A 22,571-nucleotide genomic window follows, 5' to 3' on the forward strand; every position below is an offset into this window, starting at 1 on the left:
CCAAGGGGCCCAGAGCCTCACGGGACATTCCTGGTGGGAACTGAGCCCCAGGTGCACATGGGGCAGGTTGCTCCCACCCGTGACCTCAGAAGGGAATTTTGCACGTGTACATTTGTCATGATTCGCACTGACCCGACATGAGGTTTTATTTCAGGTGATGGGTGGAATGTCTTGGATCTCCTTTCTCCCCGGGCAGCCCCAGGGTGCTGCGCGTTGTACAGGGCTTAATTCATGCAGCTGCCACCTGTGCACTCGCCAGTCCTCGGCAGGCGGTGGGTAATTAAGCTCAAGGAAAGCAGGTGACTGGTTTAAGTTCACACAGTAACCTGTGACAGAGCCAGGGCTGGAATCAGGTCTTCAGACCCTCATGTTTTTCACACCATGGACCCATCCTCTGTTGTTTCTTCTTGGAATTCAGGAGAGGAGCCGAAAAGAGGACTGAGCACCTGCCCTGTGCCCAGTACCAAGGCCACACTCTGCTGTCCATAATAGGCCCCTGAGGCCAGGAGTGTCATCCCCTTTGCAGGGAGCACACTGAGGTTCACAGCGGCCAGGAAGAGGAGGAATTGGACCTGAGACCCAGGCTGTGGGCGCACCCTTATTCGGGGGAGGGTTGAGGCTGGAGAGAACCCTTTCATTCATTACAGTCCCTCCCCTCCTCCTCCTGGAGCAGCGCTCACCTGCCTTACCCCCAGCTCTTAGGATCAGATGTTGTCGCACCTGGACAGGTGTCGCCTCAGCAAATGGGCCAGGTGCTTCTGCTTCTCAGTTGGCTGTGGAGATGGAATGGGCTGCCATGTCGCTTTCCCACCTGTGCCTGCCTCCCCTCTTGGGGGTGAGCTCTAGAGGCCGGGCAGCATCTGTCAAGGCCCAGGGGCTATGCGGCATCTGCAGAGAGGACGAACAGTGAGAGACAGGCCGTCCTGGCCTCAGTGCATCAGGGTGGTGTCCGGGCGCTCAGGGCAGGGTGGGAACAGGGGCGATTAGGGAAGGCCTGGCACAGGAGGAGGGGAGGGCTGAGGCTTGAGCCAAGACCAGAAGGGCAGGGAGGACCGGACAGGCGGAGGACACTGCATGGTCAAAGGCCTGCGGCTGGAGCTTAGGAAGGGGGAGTGGGCACTGGGCTAGAGGTCAGTGGGACCAAAGGGTGGCCTGCGGCCCTGCCTTTGAGTTCTCTATGGCCACATGTTCCCTCCTCAAAGCCAAGCCTGTCCAGCTGCCGTGGGAAAATCAGGAGGTACAGTGGGCTCAGCTGGCTCTTCCCACCTGCAGCCTCCTCTCCTGGGCAGCCTGGAGCCATGGAGAGGCGTGTGGGAGCGTGACTGTCCATGGGTCTGGCTGTGTTGGGTGTGGAGATGTTGGTGTGAGGACTTGTCTTTATCCACTGGCCTCTTGGAGGAAGCCTTTGCTGGACTTTGTCTCTGGGTGTCTCTCCCTGTGCACACACAGAGCACCATGAGGCCATCTGTGTTCTGATATGTGAGCCAGTTTCTGCTGTGCTGTTCGTGGGGTTGTGTGTCAGTGCATCTAGAGTCTGCGGAGTTTGTATGTTTGTGCCTGTGGTGGGGTCTGGGCTTGGGTGTCCTTGGGTATATGTATGAGTGTGTGTGTGTGTGTGTGTGTGTGTGGCATGAGTCATGATGTGTGTGTGTGTGTGTGTGTGTGCGCGCATGCACTGTGTGTTGGTGTCCTGGGGTTCTGTGTCTTTGATGTGTGGCTTGGTTGGCAGAAGAGGTGTCAGTGTGTGCGTGTCTGCATTTCTGGGTCTGCGGCTGGTGGCTTGCTATGTGTGTGTGCGTGTGTCAGCCATTCTGCGCAGCCTCTGAGCCCTGGCCCCTAGCCGAGCCTCTCTCCACACCTCAAGCCATGTGTCAGCACGGGGAGCCCCCTGGATCCCACCTGTCTACTGGGTGAGCAGACTCAACCTCCCCGTGCACCTCCTACTCTGGGGAGCTCTGCATACCCTGGAAAGGTGGCCTAGCCCTCTTGGCTCTCTCTGGCTGGGAACAGGAACCTGTTTCTTGCCCAGAGAGGGACTTTCTGCTGGAAAAGGGCCCAGCCCAGAGCCTCCAGCGCAGTCCTGGTGAGGAAGAGATGGGGAATCTCCAGCCCGCACCTTGCTAGCTTGAGAAATCTCCTCCCAAGGGCAGGCCCGGTCTGACCGGCTCTGGAAAGGAGGCTGTGGCCCCCCAGCCCAGTCTCTCTCTGCCTTTTGTGTGCCTCCAGCTTCTCTAGGTGGTCATGAAGGCCTAGAGAGCTGAGAGATGCTCGCCTTGGATCTCATGGCGCCCCTCGGTCCTGGCTGCCTAGGACAAGAGTGGGCCCAGGCACAGAAGGGCACGGGAGGCAAACCCAGGCTCCATCCCTCATGAGCTCGGGGTCTCTCTCACATAAACTCCCTGGGCCTCAGTTTCCACCTCTGTAACAAGGGGACCTGTCGTGCTGGTTAATGGGACTAAGGAGACGTGTTTAGGGAGAGTTTGGCCCAGTCCCCCACCTAGTAAATGTGATAGCTGCTGTTACAGTCACGGTCTCCCTCCTGCCCCCATCTGCCCGTCTATTCATTCACTCAGACGGCACTAGGTACCCAAGGCTGGACCAGACCCTCACAGCCTTCACAGGGCACAGTCCAGGCCAGTGCCATCCAGCCTCACCTCCCAGGACTCTCCACTTTCGTCCCTCCCCTTATTGCCTCCACCTACCTCTGAGGACCCTCGCAGCACAAGGCCCTGAGAAGAGCCTCGTGGAAAACCCATGAGGTTCAGAGGACAGTAACTGCAGAGCAGCATCCCTCTCCCGGGGAGCGGGGTGAGGCGTGGACCGCAGCTCCCGGCTGGCTGGCCTTTCGAGCTGGCCAAACAGAATTATTTGGCATCTTGGAGAAGGTTCTGACACCGTGCAGCTCTCCCATCCAAATCACTGTTGTAAAGTAGGTGAAAAGTTGATCCCTGCATGGCCTGCCAGACTGTTGAAACCCAATATATTTTACCCTTAAACCAGAAATGTGTTTGTTTAGAAGCAAGTCATTGGCAAAGGCCAAAACTGGAGGCATTTCCTCTCCTGCCCCCACCCGTGTGCCCCGTTCCCCCAAACCTCCTCCTTGCCCTTTGTGTCCAGATCCTTAGCCAGAGCATGAGAAAAGGGCCTCCCTCCTCCTTGGCCCATGTCAGCCACAGGGAGGAAACTTGACATTCCTCAGGGACCGCTGTGTGCCAGGTCCCGTGCTGGGCATGTCCTTTTATTTACTTCTAGCAGCCGTTTGTGGTGGCCCATTTTAGAGAGGAGAAAAATGAGGGCAGAGGTGGGACATGACCTGCCCAAGCTCGTGGCGGTCGGTGGTGAGTCCCCGGCACAAACTTCTGTCTGCGAGACCTCGTGGCCTTCGGCCTGTGGCACAATGTCCCACACCTCACATGTGACACAGGGCCCTTGATCATCCCCCAAGGCCCAGAGGGAGAGAACAGGCGTGCCCGGCACCAGCTGGCTCCGTGCCGGGGCTGCCCTGAATGAACTCGCTCTGCCCTTTCACAGGTGCGAGAAAGGCTCAGAGACGGCAGCTCGCTGAGTGGGGTGAGCCCAGCCCTGCAGATTCTGATGCCAGACCCAGTGCCCTCTCCTTCCCCCCAGCCAGAGTTTGAAGGGTCCTTGGGCTTGGTCTGGAAGGGAAAAGAGTGCCCCCTCCCCAGCTCCCGGGACGGCTCCTCTCAGGCTTTCATCTCCTGCCCTTGGTTCTGTGAGCTGCATGCAGCGGTAATGGATTGCAGTGGACTTTTTTCAATTAGGTTCTGATTTTCCCCTGCCTGTTACTATAAAACTCCAGATGGTCTAGGGCTTCATGGTTCCAGGGGTATTTTCCCCCGTTATTTGAATCTTCTTTAGTAACACGCCCCACATGTGGGAACTGGGCCTTTCAAGACTCAGTGCCTCAGCCGGGCTCGCTGTTCTCTGCTGTGTTGCCGCGGCTTTCCTTTTTGTGTGGTGGCATCTCCTCTCGGAGGCCCCGGGAGGAAGGAGGGTGTCCCCTTTGCCCAGCATCAGCTCTGCATCCAGGGCTGGGCCTGATTTTGCCTGGGAAAGGAACCCAGGATGTGAGCCCAGTTGGAAATCATGGTCATAGTTCCCGAGTACCAGCCTGTTTTGGGTGCTTTCTGTAGGGGTCCCTGAGGCGGTAGCCAGAGCACTTAGGGACACACATATACAGACTTGCACATCAGCCAGACCTGAGATCCAGCCCCAGCTCTGCCACTTACTGGCTGTGTGACATCACTTAGGGCCAGTGATGTCACTTTTCTGAGCCTCAGTTTCCTCATCTGCAGCGTGGCGCTGAAAGGAGCCTCACCAGAAGAGCATGTTGTCACAATTAAATGAAGTACCACACAAAACACACATGGCTCCCGGCTCCTGATAGGTGACTGAGAGGGTGTCACCCAGTCACTAAGGTCATTCTGAATTCACCCCAGTGTCATCTTAGTACATATTTTAATGTTTATACCTTCTAAGTAAATAAGAAAAACCCAGCACTCACTCTTACATTTTTCTAGACTGTCAGATAGCTCTTCTCTTCCTTCTCCCCTCTCCGGGTACTCCTTGCCCACAGTAGCGGCCGTCTCTGTTGCCCATGGCATGTGAGCCTTTGCTTCTGGCCAGATAGATCTGTTGTGTTTGGTTGTGTGAACTGGTGTGTTGCAAATTCATCCCGAATAAGAGGTGCCTGGGTAATCCTCTGGGTGCACACAGTTGGCATCAGGGCTCTGGCCACAGGATGCTGCATATACCCTGTGGTTCACAGAGAGCACCCACCCACCATGTGCCCAGGTGTGCCCAAGTGGATGCCCCCATTTACAGATAAGGCACCTGAGCTCTGACAAGTGAAATGAACTTGCCCAGGTCATCGAGTTCAGAAGAGTGGATTTGAACCCAGGCCAATCTGATGCTGAAACACAGTGGTGAGGGGCGTGAGGGTGGAGGGGGCAGACATCACCAAGCTGTTACCAGGGCCAGGCCGCACCAGCCAGAATGCTGGGGTGAGGGTTTGTACTTTCCCAGGCACTGGGGAGCCATGCAGGGTGTGAGCGGGGGTGGCAGGGAAAGGGGGCTCAGACACACCTATAGGCTTCCGTCTTTGTTCTAGATACTGGATATCATGTGGGAATGAATTGGGAAGGGAGAGTGGAGGCAGGATGGCTGGTACAGTCACCTGGGTGAGCAGTGCTGGGGTGTGGACCAGAGTAGTGGGCGGATGTGAAAGATGTTTAAGAGGTGGCATTTCCCTGCTTAGCAGATGGTTGGATGCAGGGGCCAGGGAGGAGGGAACAGGTTTCTGGCTCAAGCATCCAGGTGGAAGGTGGGAGGTCAGTGGCCAGGGTGTCCAACCAGCAGAAGTGGCACCAGAGTTCCCCAAGTGAATAGCCCTGTGTTGCACCGTTGGCTGGGCCATGTGAATGGTTGCACAGGGCAGTTTCTGTGGACAAACAGAGCGGAGATCATAGGCAGACTTGGAGGGGTGGTGTATATTCTGGAAACAGCCAAGCATCTGCTGAGCCAGAATGAAGGGGAGGAAGAGAAGGAGATCTAGAAGTAGAAATGGGAGGTCACTTCTTTCTAGAGGAGACGGCAGTTCTGACTGCAGCCGAGCCCAGGCTTGGTGCCCTCTGGCACAGTGGGGGCAATTACACCTCCTTGCCCCCTTGCAGTGGGAGCAGGGGTGTGCTCTGCAGGTTATACACCTGGACATGGACAACAGGGCAAAATCTGCCCTAGAACCTCAGGAGACTGGAGTGTTGGGGGAGGAATGTCAGGAAGGCCCCACCCTAGCATGTACCCTGCGGAAGCATCATTACACCCTTGGGTCACCGTAGCATTGCCTTAAGGCCCATCCTCCACCCGCCTCAAGCAAACGGAGACCCAAAGCCCGGATGTGCCCGTTGACTCCATTTCTGTTCCAATAAGACCCATGTTTCCATTCTGGCAGCATCTGTACCCCATGACACAGCAGTGGTGGGGCACCTCTCCCTGCTGTCCCCCCAGACCCCACACAGTCAGTGCATGGGGCCCCTTCAAGCCAAAGGGTACTCCACGGGCTTGGCGTAGAAAGAGTTTTAGGGCCACACCAATCAATGGCAAACACATCAACCAGAGCCTCCTGTTCTTTACTTTTGGGGTCAGTAAAACCTGCCCCACAGGGGTGTCCTCCCTCAGGGCGAGACACCACCACCACCACGATAATAGTGACAACATTGACGTCCTGCGTGACATGCAGATATGCACATTTGCCCCACTGCCACAACTCTGTGAGCTGCTTCCTCGCATCTTCATTTTACAGAGAAAGAAACTGAGCCACAGCGAGGGCACTGACTTGCCAAGATTACAGAGCCATCTGCTTTCCAAGTTTGAACACTTCACCCCAGCCTCTGACACACCAGACCGTGGAGGGCATTGAATGCCAGGCTAAGGGGGTTGACCGGATGTCAGAAGGCACAACGAGCCCTGGAGGGTCCTGAGCAGGGGTGACCTGGTTAGATTTACAATTTAAAAATGGACTCATAAAGCATTAGAGCTCGAGGGGTCTTGGGGGCTGTCTGGTGAAGCTACCGCTGTAAGGCAGCAGAGAAGGACTCATGAGAAACTCAGGTGCCCCAGCTCTAGGATTCCAGACCAGGCCCTTCCACCACTGTGTGAGCCCTGCCAGGTCCTGGCTCCCCAGGGTACAGATGAGGGGCTTGGTGGGGGAGCAGACCTGTCCAGGGCACCTGTTCCTTGGAGGTGGAGCCAGGACAGCACTGAGATAACTCCCCATCAGAGGAGGTGCTGGGGCACCTGCCCCTCCAGACTGTTGCCCAGTCCCCAGCCTGCTCCAGGCCCCAGGAGCAGGCTGACACCCCTTTGATAGGCCTGAGCCCAGGGTGTGTTGAGGAGGTTAGTCTGGATGTCAGGCTGGGGGAGGAAGATGGGGAGTGAGGTGAGGGGTTAAGGAGTGAGAAGTAGAAACAGGACTTTGGGGGGACTTGAGAGCCCGCCATGCCCAGCGGGACATCACACACACACGCATACACACACACCCTTCCAACTCCACAGAGGGCCAGCAGGCCCGGGAGCTGCCACCCCAGGCAGAATGCCACTCCACTACTTACCTGCTCTGTGATCCTAAATAGTAGCTACAATGACGGTATTGAGCAAGCACCTGCTACCAAGAGAAGCACTTACTGTGCAGCCACCCTCTGAGGTTGGTAGAACTCACCCAGTTTTACGATGAGGAAACAGCCTCAAAGAATTGAAGGGACTCACTTCGGATCACTCACAAGTGGAGCAGCCAAGACACAAGCCCTGGTCGTCCCACACCAGGGTCCATGTCTGTAACTGTTGTGCGGATTCCCCCGAGCCTCAGCTTCTGACAGTGGGAGAGATACTTGCCCCGAGGGCTGTGGAGAGGATAGTCGATCATGCTAGAGACATTACCAGGCCTAGCAGAGTGAGCGCACAGGTGCTGAACCCACGAGCATTCCCGTCCTCTTCTCTCTGCCTCTGTTAGCCCATCTCTGGGGTTGTTAAAGGGGGAGGATCACGGGGACCTTGGCAAGCAGCTGCAGGCAGAGCCCATCTCCCCTCAAGGCCCTGGCATGCCTGGGATGCTGGCTCTGCTGCGGGTGTTGCTCTGCCAGGTGTACCTGTAACATCCTCGTCCCAGACCTGTCCTGATGGGGCAGTTGCTACCCCACCTGCTGCTACCTCTGGTTCTACCTTGAGGGTTGGGTCCCCCATCATGGTGCTCTGGCCAGCTGCTTGTTATACCCCAGCCTGGGACTCAGCTCTGTTAAGTTCCAGTGGGGTAGGGGTGGGCAGGACGAGCTGGGCCGATATACACAGGCATGGCATGGGCACAGCGCACATGCGCAGGTGTGGGGTACCTTGATGAACACGAGGGAGGCGTGTGCACCCCTAGGCTCCAGAACCCCTATTCTTTTTTTTTTTATATATAAATTATTAATTTATTTATTTTTGGCTGTGTTGGGTCTTTGTTGCTGCGCACGGGCTTTTCTTTAGTTTTGGCGAGCGGGGGCTACTCTTCATTGCGGTGCGCGGGCTTCTCATTGCGGTGGCTTCTCGTTGCGAAGCGTAGGCTCTAGGCGCGCAGGCTTCAGTAGTTGTGGCACACAGGCTCAGTAGTTGTGGCGCATGGGCTTAGTTGCTCCATGGCATGTGGGATCTTCCCAGACCAGGGATTGAACCCGTGTCCACTGCATTGGCAGGCGGATTCTTAACCACTGTGCCACCAGGGAAGTCCCCAGAACCCCTATTCTTAACCACCATTGGATCACATTTCTAACTCACCCTTTGCCCCATAAGTGAGCTGCTAGCTCTGCCCGCAAGGAACTCCCAAACCCTTAGCCTGGAGGCATGGAGAAAGGGCAAAGGATGTGCAGTGAAAACCTCAGGGTGTGACCAAGGAGGAGCAGGAGGTTGGGAGAGGCTTCTCCAAGGAGGTAGTGCTTGGGCACCATGAGTAGATGTCTGCCAAGTGAGTGAAGGAAGGAAAGGCGTTCCATTCCAAGGGAACAGCTCCAGCAGGCCTGGGGGCATTCAAGTTCCCGACACGTTAGGGGTCTGATCACTCCCGTGTGGCTACAGCATAACGTGTGGGGTGTATGCAGATGGGAGAGGCGTCCAGCCGCGCTGGAAGACCGCGAACACCAAGCTGCAGATCGTGAAAAGTGTCTGAATTGAATTGTCAGCGAATTGGAAGGGAAGGTGTCCCAGGAGGGGCACAGCCCGAACAAAGGCATGGGGGTGGGGGCAACGGTGCTGAGACGGACGGCTGGCCAGGTAGGCGCACAGACCGGGTGGGGAGATGATATACGGATCTCCAGAGCCGGATGGACCCTCCAAAGTCAGGAATGGCACGCGGCACCTGAGGGGTTATTGCCCCTCCGCCTCAGATGTCCACCCTCCCGGCTCGGGCCAGAGAGGAACGAAGGGACCGGTTGGGAGCCAAGAGGCAGCCTGCTCTTCAGCCGCTGCCCCACCTCAGTGTGGGTGAACCTGGCACCGGCCTTGCAGGAGAGCAAGGGGGGGCGTGGCTTGTGGCCTGTTTATTCCCCAGACAGGATTTCCTTCTGGTTTTGATGCACGGAAGAGGCATAACATCTGGAAATAGGAAGCGGAACAGCTTCTAAAACCCAGCTGCGGACAGCTTGCCTTGGACCAGCCCCAGCAGAGCACGGCCCACAGTTGTGGCCGGGTCTTCAAGGGAGAGGCTCCAGGAGAGCCCGCCCCAGACCGTTGTCTCTGGGTCCTTGTTCTGACCTCTGCCCTGGCCTGAGGGCTGGAACCAATGGCTCATGAGAGGAAACCCACCCTCCTCTGATCTCTTCTTCCTCAAGGGTCACCTCCCCCTGCCCCACTGCCGTGGGAAGGCAGCAGGCACAGAGTAGCCACCTGGGCTTTGGCCCCAGATGTGGCCTGCATCTTGTCCCAACACTGTGATCGCCCCTGGAAGCCTCTGTCTCTGAGGTGGGGACACTGAGGCTGCACACTTCCCGGTTGTCATGTGGTTAAACAGCCAGCGCCACAGCTGGTTGGATGGAGCCGGTGTAGCTCCTCCTCCTGCCCACAGCGAGCGCCGCGGGAATGGCGGCCAGTCACACCAGGACTAGGGCGTGCTCGGCGGGCAGTGTTGGAAGGATTTTGAAGGCTGAAGGGGGTTGGACGCACTGTTACGAGATAGGACATTCTTTGCTGAGTGCATTTCTAGTACAAAGGCTTGAGATTGCCTGGAGGACCCCTGCTGTTTCAAGCCTCTGGTGGGGAGTCAAGAGGGGCTGGAACGTGTGGCGGGCTGAGTGTTTGAATGCCAGGCCCGCAGGACTTCAGGCGGAAGCAACAGAGTCCCTTTCCTACACCAGAGGCTCCTGGGGTAGCTGTGTAGAGAGTAGGGAGGGAGGAGTTGGAAGTTAGAGGATTCTGGGGAAAGAGATGGGAGCTGGGCCGAGGCTGCTGGGATCAGCACTGTATTTGTTGCTCTCTGCTCATCTCCACCCTGACCAGGGGCATCACATGTCTGTGCTGTACCTACTGAATGCCCACTGCCTGGCATGGGGCCTAGTGCATACTTGATGGATGTTAAACAGCCAAATGATAAATCAGAGACGCTGCGGTTACAAACGTCATTGTTCTGACAGCGATCAGCATTGATGCTGTGTTCCAGGCGGGCAAAGCCCTTTGACAGTCAGCGTCCTACCCCTTGGGACCTTCATATCAGCCCTGAGTGGTGGCCACACAGTCTTAAGTTTGTAGGCAAGGAAATAAGGCACGGGGAGGTCAAGGGCAGTGCCCAAAGCCTCACTGGGACAGAGCCCGACTCATAGCCAGGCCTTGGGTTCCAAATCCAGGGCTGTCTGCAATAGATGTATACCTACATCCTGTCCATTCAGGGCAGTGCTGCCATTAGAGCAGCACATCACTTCCAGATGCCGATGGAGGGCAAACCTGTCGAGATCCAGAGTTGGAAAGACCACTTTTTTCTCAAGCCCTAGTGGCCACTTGTAAGTCAGGGGTGTATTTTTTTCTGGACCTACCAGGGCTTCCCAGATAGAGTTTGGGTCCTGAGCACTTCATGGGAAGCTGAACTGGGGCAGCTGGAGGCCTCGGGCAGGGTCAGGGGGTTGGGGGGGAGAGGATGCTGGGGCCCACTTCCAGGCTGGGCAGTGGGCCTTCCGGGGGCTGCAGAGCACCCCTCACCAGCCTTTCCTGCAGTTTGAGGGCTGCAGCAAGGCCTTCTCGAGGCTGGAGAACCTCAAGATCCACCTGCGGAGCCACACGGGCGAGAAGCCATACCTGTGCCAGCACCCGGGCTGTCAGAAGGCCTTCAGCAACTCCAGCGACCGCGCCAAGCACCAGCGCACCCACCTTGACACGGTAGGCCTGAGGGCAGAGGCCGAGGGTGGGGTTGGAGGACGCGCACTCTGCCCCCACTTGCCTAACGCAGGGCAGCAGGCGGCTCCAGGCAGAAACCCTGCCTGCATCCTTGAGCCCTGTTGACATTTTGAGCGGGACGATTCTTTGTGGGGAGAGGGAAGTACTGTCAGTATAGGATGTTTAGCAGTATCCCTGGCCTCTATCCATTAGACAGGAGCGATTTCCTACTTCCCAGTTATGACAACCAAAAATGTCCTTCAACGTTGCCAAAAATCCTGGGGAGGAGGAATTAAACTCACCCCTAGTTGAGAACCACTGCTTTAGCTGAAGGGTACCGGCCCAGGCACTAGTGTGGGCCCCACTGAGAGGGTGGGCTCCCATCCTGCATCCTATCCCCAGGCCTGTCAGTCACCCCCAGAGCAGGTCCTCCCTGCTCTTCCCACCCACTCCCTCCATGGAGACAGGCCAGAGGCTCTCCAGGGCCATTCTGTATCTCCCAGGCACGGTGGGTGAGGAGTTGAGGTGAGCAGGGCCTAAGACTCCAGGCCCCTGGAATAGTGGCCTGGGCCCCAGGTGCCCGTGTGTCCACCTCCTTTCCCTTGTTTGTGCCAGTGTGATAAGCTGCATCTCCATCATGGCATTGGTCCAAGCATTCTCTCCTGTGCATACAGACCTCAGCGGTTAGCAGAGCACTTCCTAGAACATCGTCTCCCACGATCTCACAATGACCCTGCCAGTCGGGGGGTCACTAGCCCATTTGACCGATGAGGGAAGCAGGGCTCTGGCCACTTCACTACTCAGCTGGAAGGTGGCAGAGCTGACTCAGAACTGGGCCTCACCCCAGTCTCATAGGGCCTATGTGATGGGATGCACCCAGCCTGGGAGACCCCCAGCCCGCATGTGCAGCAGGAGACGGGTCCGTAGCCAGATTCCACGTCTGGGCCACTGGCCTGTGTCTCTGCATTTTGTGCAAATGTTTGGGGAACTCTGCTGGTCGGGGACTGGGAGACCTGAGTGGCCGTCCAGCCCAGCCCATCCAGTATACAGACATACAGATGAAGAAACAGAGGCCCAGGAGGGCGACTGACCCCTCCAGGGTAAGTTGGAAGCCACATAACAATAGAGGTCAGAGCTAGAGGCCCTCTGGGGTTTTATAGCTGGGAAAACCAAGACCCAGAAAAGATGGGGGAAGTGGGTAGCAGAAAATAGCAGGAAGTCAGGTTTTGGGGCCAGGCCCAGGCCCCGGGCAGAATGTTCTACACATCTCCCCTGTCCCCTAATATCACACACACTGTCCCTCAGTTTAATCCTAGTGACAGACCACAAGGTGTAGGGGCCTATCCCCGTCTTGCAAACAAAGAAACTGAAAGTCAGAGATGAAGTCATTGACTGTGACACAGCTGGTAAGTGGCGGAGCTGGGATGCCACCCAGTCTGCCTGACCCCAAGTCTGCTGCCCCTTGCTGGAAAAGGGGAGAAGAGCCGAGGGGAGAGGGTGGGAAGGGAGAGCCCTCCCGCCAACCTGAGCCCGACCGCTGTCCCCACCCCGCCCCTCTCAGGCTCACTGTCACGGGGGTTGGGGACATGAAGTGAAGAGGTATCTTCTTCCCAAATCCCTCTGTCTCTGTTACCTTCTCACATGCCCAGCCCTTGGGGCCCTTGGCACCTGTCCCAACCCTGAGAGGCATGGCTTGTGCCCCAGCACCCTGGTTACATCTCCCAGAGGCCACAAGGCAGCCTCAACAGCACCAGTCCTCTCTGTACCCCGCTCCCCCTGGGCGACGTCCCTCCAGCATCTCGGGGTCACCTACCCTGACTCACCCCCTTCCTCCCTTCCCCTTACTGCACTTCCTGGACCCAGCCCCAAAGCAACATGCCTCTGGCCCCAACTTGGTGTGTGAACAGAGCTCCAAGGGCTGGGTCGGGTCAGGCCCAGAATGAGCCCACAGGGTTGTCTCAGGCCTGCATCTCCTCAGAAGGTCCTGGTCAGGCCCGGGAGGTGCAGCCACCAAGCGCAGCCCCCCCGTACTCCAGCCCCATGGAGACATGTAGGCGGACCCCCCCGTGGCTAGTTTGCTTTCCCAGCGCCCGAGGCTCAGGCCCATTGGGTCAGCCCCATGTAGGCTGGGCCTTGTTTTCCAGAGAGGACCCAGTCGTGTCCCCAGCTCCCCTCTGGCACCAGAGAACATGGGATTCTCTCCGTGGGCAGGAAAGCAGTGGGACAGACTGGAGAGAACCAGCCTGGGTTCTAACCCTGGCCCTCCACCTGGTCCCAGAGGTCCCAGGACCGCCACCCATCCTCTCTGGCCTCAGTTTCCTCAAACATCTACCTCACATGAGAGGGATAGGGGATCAACTGAGGTGACAAATGTGGAGCCCAGACACAGGATCTGCACAGCAAACTTGAGTCCCTCCTTTCTTGACCTATGACTCACTGACTGAATGCTGACTACATCCTGCCATGTCCCAGGCACTCCATGTGGGGTTCATGTCCCGACTGCCACAGACCATCCTGCCCTGGCCTCCATTTCCTTATAGGGAAGAAGGGGGTGATAATCTCTCCTTTGCCCACTTCCCTGGACCCTTCAGGGCTGCAGAAGAGAGGGGGCACCCTAGCGGAGTGTCATGGGCACTCCACTCACTGTGAGATCTTGGGCAAAGCATCAGCCTCGATATCCTCATCGGCAAAGTGCGGATGCTTCTCACGGGGCGGGTGTGAGACTGAAAGGAGATCGTGGGTGGCCAGCCCCGAGCACAGGCCTGCACTCTGGGGCTCAGTAGGTGAGGAGCTGTCTTGAGCACAGATCAGGAGGGCTCTGTGAGGTGCTCCACGCTCACAGCACGGCCGTGAGCGTCCTGCTGTTAACGAGGCTTTGGAGCCGGTGTGGTGACTCCAGGCCCGGGGCTTGGCTTCTGCTTGGGACAGCCACAGGGTTTCCTGAGGGCTCATGAGGGAGCTGGGCCAGAGGAATGTTCTACACACGTCAGGCCCTGGAAAAACAAACACAGAGATGGGCCTTGTGCCCTCTTTCCAGGCGAGGGTGCCTGCACACACGGAGCTCTGTTTGTTTGCTTTTTGACAAAAGCGTGTGGATTTGTATCAGCGTCCCCAGGGGACCGGGCCTGGGGCAGGGCAGGGTAGGGCCCATGAGAGAAAGTGTGTGTGTGTGTGTGTGTGCGCACATGCACGCACGCGTGCATATGTTGGGGCAGGGAGCAGGCCTGTGTGAGAGGGACCCTGTAGCGTGTGGGTCTGTGTCTGTGTCTCTGTGTGGTTGTGTGGGGACAGGTCTGAGGCCTGCCTTCCACCCTCCCGCCCATACCTTCCTTTCAGCAAGGCAAGCCTCTCACTGCTCTGTCTCTCTCTTTTTGCTCTCCTCCGTTTCTTTAACCTGGCAACTCTCCGTGGCAGCACCAAGGTATGGCCGTCTCTTTCTGCTTCCCCCTCCCCACGAGGTCCAGCAGGGCTGACTCGCCTTGAGGTTCGGGGGGCAGTTCCAGTGGGCGTGTCTGACGGGGACATAGGCATCACCTCCAAACGTCCCCTCCCCATGACATCCCCTGCAGTCGCTGGAGGCCAGAAGGCCCCGAGAAATCGGAACCACTAGATGTGTTCAAAAAGGGCGTCTTAGGGACTTCAAGTAGCAGCTGGAGTCCGCAAGCAAGGTCTTGTGGAGGCCGCTACAGAGAGCTCAGAATTCAGTTAGATCCACAGGGTCCCTGCCCTGGGTCAGACCCTGAGGCCTGAGATGAATCAGAAGGGAGCCTCCCCTGAGGAAATCTCACCACTGAACAGACCCAGCAGTGCAGGTGGACAGCACTGCCCGTGGAAGCTCGGGAGGTGGCAGTGGGAAGAAGACTCGAGGAAAGGCTGGAGAGGAGGTGACGCGGGCTGGGCGGTGGGTGTGCAGGGGCAGGGGGAGGGGTGAGGACTCAAGCAGGCCCAAGTCACAAAGGGCCTTCCGTGCCCGGGGCTGTATCCAAGGGCACCAGGGAGCCAAGGGGGTTAGAAGGTGAGAGCGTGGCCAGGCCTGTGAGAAAGCCCCTCTGGCTGTGAATGTGAGGGGAGGTTGGAGGCACAGAGAGCAGGGTGGGGTCTGGACAGGAACCAGGGGAGGCGGTGGGCATGCATTCGTTCTAGAGGAGGGATGGGGCTCTGAGGGGAAGGGACGCAAAGGGCACAGATGAAGGCACAGCCTCCCAGGGCTGTGTCTGAGATCCAGTTCCCTCTGGTCTCCTGTGACTGTTGGGTCAAGGACCTGTGATTCTGGACCCATGGCAAGTTTTGGTCAGTTGCTCCCAGCCCGGGCCCTGCCACTGTGCAGGTTGGCTCCATGTTTGCGCCCGCCTTGTCGCCCTCTCCCCCTCTCCCTGCGCCCCTCCCCCTCCTCTGTCGCCCTCTCCCCCTCTCCCCCTCTCCCCGTCTCCCTGCGCCCCTCCCCCTCCTCCAAGGCAACAACCTCACTTTACTCATTCTCCACTTGCCGCTTCTCTGCAGCCATGAGCCCCAAAGGGTATATTTTCTCCAAACTAGTATTAGAGCTGAAAGAAAGAATCCTTAGGACTCAGTTGGCCCCATTTATGCAGAGGAGAAAAGTGAGACTCAGAGAGGGGAGGCGACTTACCCGAGGTCCCAGCATGAGGGTAGAATGGAGACACAAACCCCCTCCTTCACTGCCAGGCCAGGCACCTTCCCCGCACCCATCGGCAGGCCTGGCTGAGTCAGACCCCTCCTGGCCCAGGACACGGAGGGAGGGACAGGGTGTGAGCCTGCAGCCGCCCCTTGCCCAGTCATCCCCCCCCACTGCAGGCCATGCAGCGGTACCTCGGGCCTGGCAGGTGGACCCTCACTCACCCCACCTCTGCCCTCTGATGTTACAGAAGCCATACGCCTGCCAGATCCCTGGCTGCTCCAAGCGCTACACAGACCCCAGCTCCCTCCGCAAGCACGTGAAGGCCCATTCAGCCAAAGAGCAGCAGGTGCGTAAGAAGGTAAGAGGGCTCCGTTCCAGGCCCGTCTCTGCAGATGCCCCCACCCGGCCTCCCGGCCGCCCGTCCAGCATCAAGGCAGGTACAAGCCACACTGCTTGCGTGCATTCAGCCTTCCACATCCAAGGGTGCCACTGTCCCTTGCCCTCCATCTGCCTCCCACCAGCCCAAGTGTCCGGACAGTCCCTGACTTACGATGGTTTGACTTATGATGGTTCAACTTACAGTTGTTCAACTTTACGATGGTATTTTTACAAATTCAGTAAAAGCATACTTTGAATTTTGATCGTTTTCCAGGCCTGCGACGTGCAGTAGATCCTCTCTCGTGATGCTGGGCAGCGGCAGTGGCCACAGCTCCCAGTCAGCTGCACAATCACGAGGGTGAACAGCTGATATGCTAACAGCCATTCTGTTCCCAGACCTCCGTTCTGTTTTTCACTTTCAGGACAGTATCCAATATGTTACATGAGCTATTCAACACTTTATTATAAGATAGGCTTTGTGTTCGTGTAATTGTTCTGAGCACACTTAAGGTAGGTGAGGCTAAGCTATGGTGTTTGGTAGGTTAGGTGTATTAAATGCATTTTTGACTTGTGATATTTTCACCTTACAATGGGTTATTGGGGACGTGGTCCCATTATAAGCTGAGGAAGATCTGTACTTCCTCACCCTCAGCCAGCGGACATTTATCCACCCACAGACTATCCACCAGCTCCTCTCTCATCCATCTGCCCACTGGCCATGGCTTGTTTATAAATATTTGATGTTAAGCATCAAGGATGCAAAAATACAAAACCATGGTCCCCACCTTCAGTGGGGACCTGGCAGTGAGAGACAGGCATAAAGAGATATGACAAAGACTGCAGTAGACGTGTGCAGAGAACAGTCAGGGCACAGAGAAGGGGCTCTAGCCCGTCAGGGTGGGAATGGGAGGGTCGTGGAAGAAGTGACATGGGGCCGGGGGTGGGGGCAGTGGTGTGTGCTCTGGCCAGCCTGCGGGCTCACCGCTAACTAGCCCCGTGGCCTTGGGAACGTGTCTTAGTGCCTTTGTCCCTCATATCCTCAGCTGTCAGATGGGGCAAAGAGGACTTGCTTTAAAGGGTTGTCATGTCATGTCATGTCCTTTAAAGGATTAAATGAGTAAATCTATGTCAAGGGTTTTGAACAGTACTTGGCCAAAGTAAAAGTTCAGAACAGAGGTCGGTGGGTGTTGTCATTAAGTCTTGAAGAAGGAGTAAGCGTTGGGCCGGTGAAGACGGTGCGCAAAAGAGGAACTGAAGCTTAAATCACTATGCGAGGGCCAGTGGGCCCCCTACCTGTCTCGGAGCTGAGCAGCAAGCCACACGAAGGGGAGGCGGGTGGGGGGGGCAGGACAGCCCAGAGCCCTGCAGAGGAGTCTGGGCTGTCCTGAGGACAGGGGGTACCATTGAGGGGTTATAAGCAGAAAAGGGACACGTCACCCTGAAAGATGGCTCTGGGGCCTAGTGGAGAATGAATGGGTCGAGGTGGTTGGAGGGACATTCAAGGCAGGGAGGCCACTGCTGAGGAGCAGGGGAGACAGTGGGGGCTGACCTGGGGCAAGGTGGGAGGGGATTGGCTTTGGCGACTGCTTGGCTGGGCAGTGGGGGGACTGGCAGAAGGAGCATCAGTGTCAGACGTTTGGGGGCAAGATGGACAGACGGATGGTGGTCCCCTTCACCAGGAGAGAGAATCTAAGAGAGAAGCAGGTTTGCAGAAGAAAGCAGCAGGTTCTGTTTTGGACAGGCGGTGTGTGAGCCGCTGGGTTTAACCCACATCTCCTGAGGACCACCGGGGCCACGGGTGCTTGAGTGCCAGGGAGGGTGTGGGGGGAAGAGAAACACCAGGGGCCAATCTGGGGACATGAGCATGACAGAGGAGGACAGAGGGGGGAAGAGCCCATTGATTTGTTCGGCAAGATTTACGGAGCAGCTCCTGTCCTCCAGGCACTGTTCTCAGAACTGTGGATACGGCGTGAATAAAGCAGAGAAAGGCCTAGAGTCTGGAGAGATAGACTATTGTAGTCTGTGGGATGGGTGCATACAGAGATGAGGTGCTGGAAGCAAGCAGGCCTCAGTGGCAAAGACAATGAGGAGGGGACAGACAGGCTTGGGAGCCCCTGGAAGCAGTAGAGCAGAGAAGGGACATGTTCGCAGCATGGGCCATGAGCTCACCATGAACACACGCTCACCTTGAGAAAGGAGAGACGAGCCTGGTGCTTCACAGACCGTATCTCATCTAGCCCTCACTATAACCCTCAGTATAACTAGGAAGTGGGCAATTTTCCCCCCATTTTAGAGATGTGGAAACTGAGGCTCAGAGAGGTAACAGATCTCCCCAGAGTTGTTCAGTGTGGGAGTGACAGTGCCAGACCCATCTGCTTCCAGGGCCAAGCTCTCTCCAGCGCTCTCAGTTTGAGGGGCTTGGTCAGGGACAGGGAATGGCCCAGGCTCCACGCCAGGGGGGGCTTCTGTCCCAAGCGGACTGGTGCCCAAGGGCCAGAATCCTGCCCTGGTTTTCCCAGGCCCTGTGCTTGGCTTGCATTGAGCCCCAGGGACCTGGGGCTGCAGATCTGCAAACTTCCCAACAATAAGCATCCATTAAAAGCCATCGGGGATGATGTATCTTTCTGGGTAAAGCGACCCTTGTATTATGACAGCTCTTTGGCAGCCCTGCTGCGTTTCAGAGAGAATTAGAAATGCTTTTCTTCCTTAATTCTCCTCTCCCGCTGCTCCTAATCCGATCGACATTGCGGTCTGTAAGAACATGGCTTGGCCCTCTTTTGCCAGAAACTTAACTTACATGGAAAACAGCTGCTGGGTCAGGGAGCCGAGAGCCCATCGGGAGGCTGGGCATGCCTTCCCCAAGCCTGGGTGCTGGCCTAGCTGGCCTGGGCGGGTAGAAAAACCCTCAGGGCTGACTCCCAGCTGCTGTGTGACATGCGACAAGGCTCTTGCCTTCTCTGAGTCGGTTTTGTCCCAGATAAAATGAGGGTTTGGACGTCAATCTTCAGGACTCTGATGGTGGTCAGCTTTGGGATTTCCCTGGTTGAAGGGACCCTCCCATCCTAGTGCATCCCACCCCCCCCATTGCCCGAGGGCCCCAACCAGCTCCTCCCTGTGCCCATCTGGCCCCATCTGGAGACGTGAAGATGGTCTGAGGTGTCGAGCTCAAGTCTGTCTTTAGGGACAGCTGAGGGCGGTTGGCCAAAGACTTGCCCACCCAAGCATACTCTTAGCCAACACCCTCAAGGCCAGGTATCGACCCAGCGAGCCCACTGTCATGTGAGCCTGGGGGACTCCGCCAGTGGAGCCAGCCAGCCCTTGACACAGCACCTTCAACAAGCGTTCATGCCCATCCTCTCATCACTTCTCACAGCAGCCTGGCCTGAGGGGTATTGTTGCTTATTGCGGGCAGGGGAGGGGAGAGCCAGAGAGGAGACACTTAACTGCACGTGCCCCCTGTATCTTACTCCATGGCATCAGTCACCCCGGCAGCAGCCCCGAAAATGGGCCTCACAGAGCTCCAGCTACCTGGAAGGCCCCAGCTGCTGCACTTTGATGCCTTCTCGGCGTCTGTGCCGAGGCCACCCCTCCTGCGGGCGCTCCCAGCCAGAGACCGAGCCCGGCAGGCCCTGCGGGGATGTGAGACCAGACCCCTTCCTGGGAGACTTGGAACCCCCTGACTCCCAGCAGACTTTGGTTCCCTGAGGACTCCCTGGTACCTAGGCTCCCAGTCGAGGAAGCTTCCTCTCCCTCCCTCCTTCCCTTGGCCTGACGGCTCTCCCAGCCTGCCCAGCTCTCCCTGTTTTCTCTCACACAGGCACTCTCCCTATTAAAACCCTTGCATGTTCAATCTTCCCTTAGCATCTGCTCCTCAGCCCTGAACTAACACAACCTTAGCTGTGTACATAATTAGCTCCATTTGACAGTTGAGGAAACTGAGGTACAGTGAGGGAGGGGTCGTGCCCTGGGACCACTGTCCTTCCTGCCCTGTCCCCTAAAGCAAGGGTTGCCGGTGGGCAGGTGGTCTCGCGCTAACACTCTCTCTCTCTCTGCTCACTCCCCAGCTGCACATGTGCCCTGATGCTGAGGCCGATGTCCTGACCGAGTGTCTGGCCCTACAGCAGCTCCACGCATCCACACAGCTGGCTGCCAGCAATGGGAAGGGTGGCCGCACCCTGAGCCAGGAGCTGCTCCCAGGTACGCAAACAGGGAGGCAGGGCTAGGCGCACAGCCTGGAGGGGCCCCTTCCTGTACCCAGCCCTCCAGGAGGATGGCCAGGCTCTCTGGGCAGCGGGGGCCATGTGGGCATGACCTGCTGGAGGGCACCCACTCCTTAGGGCCTACTGACTCTGCAGCTTATCTGACCAGGTGTATGTTCCTTCACACTCCTCTGTGGCTCCCCGTTGCCCTTGGGATGAAGCCCAGGCTCCTCCCAGCTGGACCTCCCAGACCTCACGGGGCCTAGGCACTCCTGGCGGCCTCCTGCCCCAACCTTGGCACGTTGGACGCAGTTCCCGAACACCTCTGCCTCTGAACCACTGTACACACCGTGCCAGCCTCCACTCCCCTCCCCTTCACGAAGGCAGCTCCTGCACTTCCTTCAGGACCTGCCTCAGGGCTCAGGCCTGGACCCCAACTTAAAGTCCCATGTATTCCCCACCACGACTCCTTGCTTCAGAGGAGAAAACCGAGGCTCTGAGAGGGTGGGCAGCTTGGCCATAATCAGTTCCAGCTCATCATAAGATAGGGCCCGCCAAACCCCTGGAACCCTGCAGCCTATCCATCCGGACACTCAGAGCCTCTCTGGTCCAGCCGAGGCAGCCTGTGTGTCCCTCCCAGCTGCCGCGGGCCATGGAGCAGGTCTCAGGCCCTGGCAGGGATTCCTAGATGCTTGGGAATCCAGCCCAGAAAAGGGCAGTGTGGCCTGTGGATTCCAGCTGATAATACTTGTGCTCTACCCGCTCCCCAACCCCCAAAGAAACCACAGTATCAGAGCAGAAAGCTTTTCCCACCCTTCGGGATTTCTTGAATTACCCCAACCATTTTAAACATTTTTTATTTTCTAGTTTTTTAAAATTCTCCCCCCACAGCCTTAGAGTTGCAGCAAATTTAAAACTGTGTCAAAGCACTTTACCAAACAACCTTGGGAAGAGAAGGTGTTTCCCCTTTCTCTAGGTAGCCCTTCACAGGGTCTATGCTCATACAGGTCCACAAAGGTGAGGACACCCCAGGAGGATGGGTCCATGGAGGAGGGACCACACCCACCTCCCTCCAGCTAGGGGGCCCATCTGCCATGGCTGCTTCTCATAGGCTCAGAGTTGCTAAAATAGGGACCCTAGTAGAGAAGAGACCCTAGGGATGACCTAGTCTAGGGATAAAGGTTTGTATCTCAAGTGCCAGCTGCCTGTGGCTGGAGCTGTGTGTTGAGAAGGATTCTGAGGCTCAGCAGGAAAGAGGGCTGGGACTGATTAATAACGGCTACTCTGGGGTCGAGGTCCTGCAGCTGCATCATTTTTACCCTGGGAAGACTCAGGTCTGGGCAGGAAAAGGACTGACCCAAGGTCATCCAGAAAAGTCAGCAGATCCAATCTGGAAGCCTGTTCTCCCAGATGCTATCCCAGGGCTCGTCCCAGGGACAGCAGTCGGAACCAGCAACAACCATCTCTTGAGCACCTGCTTGGGCCGGTCACTTTACAAACATCATCTCATCCAGTCACCAGTGAGCCCATGCTGCAGATGAGAAGTGAAGTCACTGAGGCAGCATCGTGGACGGGAAGGCACTGGGGTAATACCAAGCCTGCCCAGGGCTGCTCCGACAATGCGTGAGGGGTGTCTCCCCCGCCCTGAGCCTCCGTTCCCCGCCCCATCCCACACCTGCTGTTGGCAACAGATGGGACTGTGGATGTGATCCCTTATATGAACCCATGTGACTGAGAATTTTATCCTTATTTTTGTGTCTCATGGTGAAGGAGAAGAGTAACTATTTACTCATCCATCTCCTAATAATGCAACAGCCAACATTTATTGAATATGTGCTGCCAGGAGCCGTTCTAGAGCCTATACATATGTGAGTTAACTAACATAATCCTCACGTCAGCCTCAGAAGGTACATGCCCGTATGCTCTTTCTTTTCCAGATGAGGAAACTGAGGCCTTGAGAGCTTAAGTAACTTTCTGCTGAGGTTCCACAACCAGTAAATGGCAGAGGCCAATTTCAACCCAGGCCATCTGGCTGCAGCCTGTGCCCTTAACCAAACCGTCTGCTGCCTCCCTGCTGCCAGTGCTACACCTCGCCATACTGAGCACCTACTGTGTGCCAGGCTCTGTTCTAGTCCCTGTCCTTGAGCTGCTTCCAGCACAGTGGGGAGAAAAGGACCAGCCAAGCAAACCCAGGAGTCCTGGGTCCCCCTGGGATTCGGCCGTCAGGTTCTTCTGCAGACCCTACAGCAGATAGATGCCTGAGGCACGGTTGGGAACAGATGTTGGGGCCAGAGGTTAAGTGCTCACGGCTGGTGATTGATGACAATGCTTTACAGGCTGAAGTGGTATGTTCTGGGGAGAGAACGGGCGGGCCCCATGTCCACATACTCAGCCGCCTACCGTGTGTTCATCCTCAGGGGGCTGTACAGAGAGGGACCTGGCCCAGGCAG

The 22,571-nt window shown here is 57.0% G+C and overlaps 1 protein-coding gene across 1 annotated transcript in view; it reads left to right on the forward strand.

Annotated features, from left to right (window-relative positions):
* GLIS1 (GLIS family zinc finger 1) overlaps window positions 1-22,571 on the forward strand; it is a 226,641-nt gene that overhangs the window by 192,934 nt on the left and 11,136 nt on the right. Inside the window, exons 5-7 of the mRNA XM_030870196.2 lie at window positions 10,750-10,911; window positions 15,792-15,902; window positions 19,987-20,119. Coding sequence (XP_030726056.2) covers window positions 10,750-10,911; window positions 15,792-15,902; window positions 19,987-20,119 — 406 coding nt within the window. The remainder of the gene's footprint in view (window positions 1-10,749; window positions 10,912-15,791; window positions 15,903-19,986; window positions 20,120-22,571) is intronic.

Source organism: Globicephala melas, chromosome 1 (genome assembly GCF_963455315.2).
Source record: "Globicephala melas chromosome 1, mGloMel1.2, whole genome shotgun sequence".
Taxonomy (NCBI): Eukaryota; Metazoa; Chordata; class Mammalia; order Artiodactyla; family Delphinidae; genus Globicephala; species Globicephala melas.